The sequence below is a fragment of the Chrysochloris asiatica genome, unplaced genomic scaffold (genome assembly GCF_000296735.1).
Source record: "Chrysochloris asiatica unplaced genomic scaffold, ChrAsi1.0 scaffold00025, whole genome shotgun sequence".
NCBI classification, from domain to species: domain Eukaryota; kingdom Metazoa; phylum Chordata; class Mammalia; order Afrosoricida; family Chrysochloridae; genus Chrysochloris; species Chrysochloris asiatica.
The window spans coordinates 2,722,660-2,730,437 of record NW_006408543.1 but is presented as its reverse complement, the minus strand read 5'-3'; the positions used below and the strand labels follow the sequence as shown (position 1 = coordinate 2,730,437).

At 43.4% G+C, this 7,778-nt stretch overlaps 2 protein-coding genes across 2 annotated transcripts in view; both read right to left on the bottom strand.

The window, feature by feature from the left end:
* AK7 (adenylate kinase 7) overlaps positions 1 to 4,138 on the bottom strand; it is an 86,882-nt gene extending 82,744 nt beyond the window's left edge. Inside the window, exon 1 of the mRNA XM_006839511.1 lies at positions 4,037 to 4,138. Within this exon, the coding sequence (XP_006839574.1) occupies positions 4,037 to 4,138 (102 nt within the window). The remainder of the gene's footprint in view (positions 1 to 4,036) is intronic.
* Positions 4,139 to 4,307: 169 nt separating this feature from the next.
* Positions 4,308 to 7,778, bottom strand: part of GSKIP (GSK3B interacting protein) — a 16,701-nt gene continuing 13,230 nt past the window's right edge. Inside the window, exon 5 of the mRNA XM_006839606.1 lies at positions 4,308 to 4,440. Coding sequence (XP_006839669.1) covers positions 4,308 to 4,440 — 133 coding nt within the window. The remainder of the gene's footprint in view (positions 4,441 to 7,778) is intronic.

Genomic DNA, 7,778 nt, shown 5'->3' with positions numbered 1-7,778 from the left:
CCCCCCAACTTTGGGACTTTGGGTAGCTAATGTCCAAGTTGTTAATCAATCTCTTTTGAGATATGAAAGAGCAGATGAAGCAAACAAGAAAGGAACACACAGAGGGCAAGATTCATGCCACATGATGGACAAGGAACCTGGGACTAGAGACTGGAGTCAAGGACCCCCCTCCAGAGCCAACAGAGGAAGAGCCCACCATTACAACTGGTGCACTGAACTCGGATGGCTCGTCTCCAAGAAGCACAGTCAGAATACTCTAGAAGTAAGGATGACAAGACTTCGTCACATGTACTTTAGACATATTACCTGGAGGAACCAGTGCCTGGAGAAGGACATTGTGCTCAATAGAGAGTCAGTGGAAAAGAGGAAGATGCTCAATGAGAGAGATGAACACAGTGACTCCAACAAGGGGCTAAAAGAAAACAGTTGTGAGGATGCTACAGGTGTGAGCTGTGTTTTGTTCTGGTGTGCACGGGGTTGCTATGGGTCAGAACCAACTCGATGGCACCTAGACACGACAACAGCTTCTGGAACTGTGAGAATACATTTTGGTGGACACCAAGCACTTTCAGCATTTCTTGTTAGAGCAGCATTGGATAACTAAGACGCCAGTCAGTGAGTAGTTGTTCGAGAAATGAACCTTGACCTAGGGCTTGCTCCACATGTAAGCAAAGAGCATGCTTTGCACAATATTGTCTTGCTTGTTGTTATCATTGTTACAACTTCAGTGAGATGGACTGACATCATGGTGGCAACTACGGACTCAAACCTAACAAGAGAGGATGAGGCAGAACGGGGCAGTGTTTCATTCTGTCGTGTGTAGGAGTTTCCATGGCTCAGAGAAGATTTGAGGGCCCCCAACAATGCAGGTGTATATGTATATGTCCACTTAACTCTCAAATGTTGTTGTCAGGTGCCGTTGAGTTGGCTCAGACTCATAGCCACCTTATGAACAGAATGAAACACTGCCCCGTCCTGCGTCAACATTACAGTCATGTTACGTGTAGCCCACTGCTGCTGCCGCTGTGTCTATCCATCTAGTAGGGGGGTCTTCCTCTTTTTTGCCGACCCACCACTTTACCCAGCATGATGTCTTTCTCCAGGGACTGGTCCTTCCTGATAGTATGTTTGAAGTATGAGAGACGAAGTCTGGCCATCCTGGCTTCTAAGGAGCATTCGGGCTGGACTTTTTTCAACACAGATTTGTTTGTTGTGCTGGCAGTCCATAGTACTTTAAATATTCTTCTCCAAAACCATATCTCAAATACATCAATTCCTCTATGGTTTTCCTTATTCATTGTCCAACTTTCACATACATATGAGGCTATTGAAAATGTCATAGCTTGGCTCAGGCTCAAGCTGACAGCTTTGCTCTTGAACATTTTAAAGAGGTCTTGTGTAGCAGATTTGCCTAATGCAATATGTCATTTGATTTCTTGACTGCTTCCATGAGTGTTGATGATGGGTCTGAGCAAAATGCAGTCTTTGACAACTTCAATCTTTTCTCCATTTACCAAGATGTTATTTATTGGTCCAGTGGTGGTGGGTTTTTTTTTTGTTGTTGTTGTTGTTTTTATGTTGATGTACAACACCAAAGGCTGTGGTCTTTGATTTCCATTAGTATTTTAAGTCCTCTTTGCTTTCAGCAAGCAAAGTTGTATCATCTGCATATCTCAGGTTATTAATGAATCTTCTTTCAATCCTGATGCCACATTCTTCTTCATATAATTCAATTTCTCATATTATTTGCTCAGCATACAGACTGAACAAGTACGATGAAAGAATATAACCTTGGAGCACACCTTTCCTGATTTTAAACCATTCAGTACCCCCTTGTTCTGCTCTAACAACTGTCTCTTTGTACATATAAAAGTTTAATATGAGTACAATTAAGTGTTCTGGAATACTTATTTACAATGTTGTCCATAGCTTGTTATGATCCACACAGTTGAAAGCTTTTGCAAAGTCAATAAAGCACAGGTAAACATCTTCCTGGTTTTCTCTGCTTTCAGGCAAGATCCGTTTGACATCAGCAATGATCTCTACAACCTCGCCTGAATCTGACATGAGCCTCTCTATCAATGTACTGTGGTAGCTGCTTTTTAATTATCTTTAAAAACATTTTACTTGCATGTGCTATAAATGATATTGGCAAATGACTTCCACATTCTGCTGGATCACCTCTCTTTGGAATGGGCACAAGTATGGATCTCTTCCAGTCAGTTGGCCAGGTAGCTGTCTTCTAAATTTCTTGGCATAGATGAGTGCCTCCAATGCTGCCTCAGTTTGTTGAAAGATTTCAGTTTATATTCCATCAATTCCCAGAGCCTTGTTTTTCACCAATGCCTTCAGTGCACCTTGGACTTTCTTCCTTCAGCATTATTGGCTCTTGATCATATGCTACCTCTTGAAATGGTTGAACATCGACCATTTCTTTCTGGTACAGTGATTCTGTATACCCCTTCCATCTTCTTTTGATGTTTTCTGCATCATTCAATATTTTGCCCAAAAATCCTTTAGTACTCTTTTTGGTACAGTTACTATGAGTATTTAAAGGAACTAAATATTAAACTTTAAGTATGGAAAAAATTATTTGTTTACTATTTTCTCCCAGGAGAAGAAGGGTCCTGAGGACACATATATCACATATATGTGATTTACACTCATATCACATAACATACATATACATCACATAACATATATTATACATTGTTTATTATATGTACTTCTGGTAGCGTAGTGGTTACGAATCGGGCTGCGAACCATAAGGTCAGCGGTTCGAAACTACCAGCTGCTCCGTGGGAGAAAGATGAGGCTTTCTACTCCCGTAAAGATTTACACCCTCGGAAACCCTGTACAGGGTCGCTATGGGTCGGAACCGACTCGATGGCAAACAACAACAACAACAACATATGCACCATATAAAAGTAATTTATCTACATGTAAATGATATACTCAAATCTCTATTTCTTGAGAGGTTAATTTTCAATGGGATGTACTGTTGTAATTGTTGTTAAGTGCTATACAGTCATTTCAACTCATAGCATCTTTGTATAGGGTTTCGGATGTACTCTTGTTACCTTCTATTTAAGGGTGGCATTGTGCTCAGCTACTAACTGAACAGTTGGTGACTTGTACTCATTCAGGGGTATTACAGAAGCAAGACGGTGAGAGGTCAGAGACTGGAAAGCCCGAAGGAGCAGTTCTACTCCATACAAAGGGGGCGGGGTCCCCACCAGTCATCATCAACCACACAGGGAACCAACAACAAAGATCAAGAAACCATGATGCTCAATGGAACATTGAGCCCCAAACAGTGCCTGACACAAAACAGCAAAAAACAAAACAGTTGCCATGGGTTCAACACATTCATGGCCACCGCACATGTGCCAGAGTAGAACTGTGGTCCGCAGTGACTGATATTTCAAAAGCAAATAGGCCTTTTCCCTAGGCACCTCTACGTGTACTTGAACCGCCATTCTTTCCATAGTTATTGTTAAGTGAAGTAGAGTCTGTGTTGTAGGGTTTCCAAGAGGGCACTTGGTGGGTTTTGACCTCTGACCTTGTGTTAGGAGGCCAGTGCTTGTCCTACATCAACACATCAGGACTCTAACCTTTCCATTGCTGTTAAGCGCCATCAAGTTGGTTCAACTCATAGTAACCCGATTCCTGAGGAACCGCCGACCTGGCAATCAGCAGTCAGTCCAGTGCTTATCAACCTTTCCATAAGGCATCCCCAGACCATGTGTTGAAAGAAATGAGTAGAAATTGCTTCAGGGACGAGATAAGTAAGGTCTGGACTAATTTCTCTCGTTGGTTCCGGAATCAGAGGCGTGGTAACATGGGGAGAAGTTGGTGGGGAGGTAGCACCTGAGCTCCCGTTCCCGTCTTTCTCGGCCTCAGTTTCCCCTAGGTAATGGGGGTGGGGGGTGGGGCTAGACTTGGCGCTATCCAAACCCCTGCCCGGACCCTCTGGTGGAGCAGGCCCCGGCAGGACATCTGTTTGGGCTGGGGGCTGCACGCCTTCACCACTCACCTTTCCGATGTTTCCGCTGCTGTACGTGTCCAACAGGTTAATAAACACCCTCTGGATCCGGATAACTTTCTCAACCGGAGCGGGAACTTCTTCCTCAGTCATGGTGGTAGGCTCCTTGGTTGCTAAGGTGAGAGCGTCCTCTTGGTTGTCAGGGAGGTAGAGCCCGGGCCTTGGGCCGGAAAGGTCTGGCCGCTCTTAGGGGCAGAGCTAGAACGTTAGGCGGGCTGCTGTCGGGGCGGGGCGAGGGGGCGGGGGCGGGGCGTTCCCATGGTTACGGCGAGGACACCGGACAGGACAGGGCAGGGCAGGGCGGGGCAAGAGGGGGGCAAGTATGCCAGGCGAGACGTTGCTCGAGCTGATCTAGGGAGCTAGGAAGACGTTGCTCTTTGGAGGCGGGTCGCATCCTGGTGGTGGAACAAGTCATTGGGCCATTCCCAGAGACGGGGCTTAGGACACTAGACGGGGCTTAGGACACTTTACGGCAACGTAAGGGCCTGGGCAGGTGTTCCAGGGCCGGGGATTAAGACGATGGACCTGCCGCTTTGTGTGGGCAGGGCAAGGACTCTGGGTGGGCGTTCCTGAAAAAGCAAAGTTGTGTTATTTGCATATCAGAGGTTGTTAAAGAGTCTTGCTCCAGTCCTGATGGCGCATCTTCGTCATATAGGCCAGTGTCTCTGATTATCTTCTCAGCCTACAAATTGAGAAAGTATGATGAGAGGCCACAACCATGGCACACCTTTTTTTCATTTTAAACCACTCAGTAAGTAGTCTCTCATTCTGCCCGTCTGTATACGTGTTACATGAATCTGACTTGACTGGCTGTTCCCTGTCAATTGCAACCTATTTTGAAGTATCTTCTGCAAAATTTTTACTTGCAAATGATATTAATGATGTTGTTGATCATCTCCCCATTCCATTGGATCACCTTTCTTTGGAATGAGCGCAATTATGAATCTCCTCCAGTAGGCTGGCCAAGTAGCCATCTTCCAACTTTCTTGGCATTAACAGTGAGCTCTTCCAGCATTGCATGGTTGCTGAAGCATCTCAATTAGTATTCTCTCCATTTCTTCCTTCAGTACCAGATTCCTGATCGACGGCACCTTCTGTCATGGTTGAATATCACTGTCAGAAGTGGGCTATCTCAGTTTGTCATACAGTTGTGGTCTTGGTGTTGCTATGATACAGGAAGCTAGGCCATGGATATTTTACAGACCACTCACCCGTAGTGGACGGGTTTCAGCAGAGCTTCCAGACTAACAGAGTGTAAGGAGGAGAGGTGGACCACCACTTTGGAAAGGTGAACCACTGAAAACGTAATGAATAGCAACGAACAGTGCCTAATAGTGTGCCAAAAGATGAGTCCCCCAAGCGGGAAGGCGCTCGAAACATGACTGGGGAAGAACTACCGCCTTAAAGTAGAATTGACTCTAATGACTTGAATGGAGCAAAGCTCTTCATTTGCTGATGGGACACGATTCAAAATGAGAAGAAACAGCTGCACAAATCCATAATAATCAGAACCTGGAATATATGAAGAATGAATCTAGAAAAAGTGGAAGTCATCAAAGACTAAATGGAATCCATGGAGATTGATGTGCTAAGTGCTACTGAGCTGCAATGGACTGGTATGGGGCATTTTTAATTGGGCAGTCATGTCTTACTCTGTTGCAAATGACAAATTGAAAAGGAGCAGTGTTGGATTCATTGTTACAGCAGTTCAGGATCTAGAGTACTATGCTCTGTGATAGATTAATATCCATGCTTGCAGAGAAGGCCGGACTCCATGTGTGGCACTGCAGGAGGATAATGTAATGGACCACAAGGTCGGTTTGAACAGCAAGATCAGCGGTTCAAACCCACCAACTACTCCTCGGAAACCTTATACAGGGCCACTCTAAGGTGGAACTGATATGATGGCACTTAACAACAACAAAGGAAGATCAGTTAATATGACTATTATTCAAATTTCTACACCAATCACTAAAGTCAATAATGAAGAAAGTGAGGACTTCTACCAACTACTTCAGTTTGAAGTGGATCAAACATGCAATCAAGATGCATTGATAATTACTTGTGATTAAAATGACAAAGTTGGAAACAAAGAGTAAGGATCAGTATTTGGAAAATTTGGTCTTAGTATAGAAATGATGTTGGAGATCACATGATAGAATTTTGCAAGACCAACAATTTATTCATTGCAATTACCACTTTTTCAACAGCATAAAAGGTACACATGGACCTCACCAAATGGGATAAACAGGAATCAACTTGACTGCATCTGTGGGCAGAGACCATAGAAAAGCTCTGTATCATCAGCCAAACAAGGCCAAGGGCCAACTGTGGGACAAACCATCAATTGCTCATATGCAAGTTCAGGCTGAAGCTGAAGAAAATAATTTAAACAAGTCCACAAGAGCCAAAATTCTACCTTGAATATATCCCACTTGTACTGAGAGAGCATCTCAACAAGAGATGTGATGCATTGAACACTAATGATCAAAGACAAGATGGTCTGTGGGATGACATCAAGAATATTATAAAGGAAGAAAGAAAAAGATCATTAAAAAGGAGAAAGAAACAAAAAAACAAAATGTATGTCTTAAGAAATTTTGAAACTTGCTCTTGAATGCCGAGAAGTTAAAACAAATGGAAGAAATGAGGTAAAAGAGCTGAACAGAAAATTTATAAGGACAGCTCAAGAAGATAAAGTCAAGAATTATAATGAAATGTGCAAAGAGCTAGAGTTAGAAAGCCAAAAAGGAAGAACACACTCAGCATTTCTCAAGATGAAAGAACGGAAGAAAAAATTAAAGCCTCAATTCGAAATACTGAAGGATTCTATGAGCAAAATGTTGAATGATACAGAAAGTATCAAAAGAAGATGGAAGGAATACAGACTCACTGTACCAAAAAGAAATGGTTAGCAAAAAGATGGAGACATTCTAAGCGCCCATCTATGGAAGAATGGATAAACAAACTGTGGTACATACACACAATGGAATACTATGCTACCCTGAAGAATAGCAAGGAAGCAGCAAGCCACCGCATGACATGGATGAACCTTGAGGACATCATGCTGAGTTAAATCAGTCAGTCACAAAAGGAGAAATACAGCATAGAGCCATTATTGTAAAAAATTAAGAAAAAGCACCCACACTGAAAGGGGAGAAAATGTCCCTTTTATTTTTATTTTTTTGTTGGTTGCGGGGGTGTATGGGGTGGGGTGAGGGGGAGGGAAGGGAAGATGGAGCACAGGGTAGGGAATAGGCACAGGATAGTAGAACACAGGGAATAGACAGGGTAGTTTGGTGCTGGGGGTGGCAATACACTAGAAGGGGAAGGGGAAAGGAAAAATAAGGCGGATGGGAGAATAGCTAGGCAGGTTTACATGGGCTAAATGGGACAGAGATAAATAACGATATAAGCACAAACCTGGAACAACAGGGCTCGTGGCTACAAAGATTGAGGCATGGTTTGAATGGGTAAAAGTGGGGAAATGATGCTAATATGCTTGACTGTCTTTTGAATCTTGGTTTCCCTTGCCTACTATTGTAAAATAGACACTTGAAGGGGAGAGAGAGGAATAGCCAGAAACATCACCTGAGAAAGCTTGTAAGTCCGTCTTCAGCCTATAACTGTTTGGAATAACTAAAATGGGGCTAGAACTTGCCCAATGAAGGAGGCTCCCTGCAGAGCTTTTGCAATGCATGTGGAATCCTGATCATCATCCAGAATCTTCTGA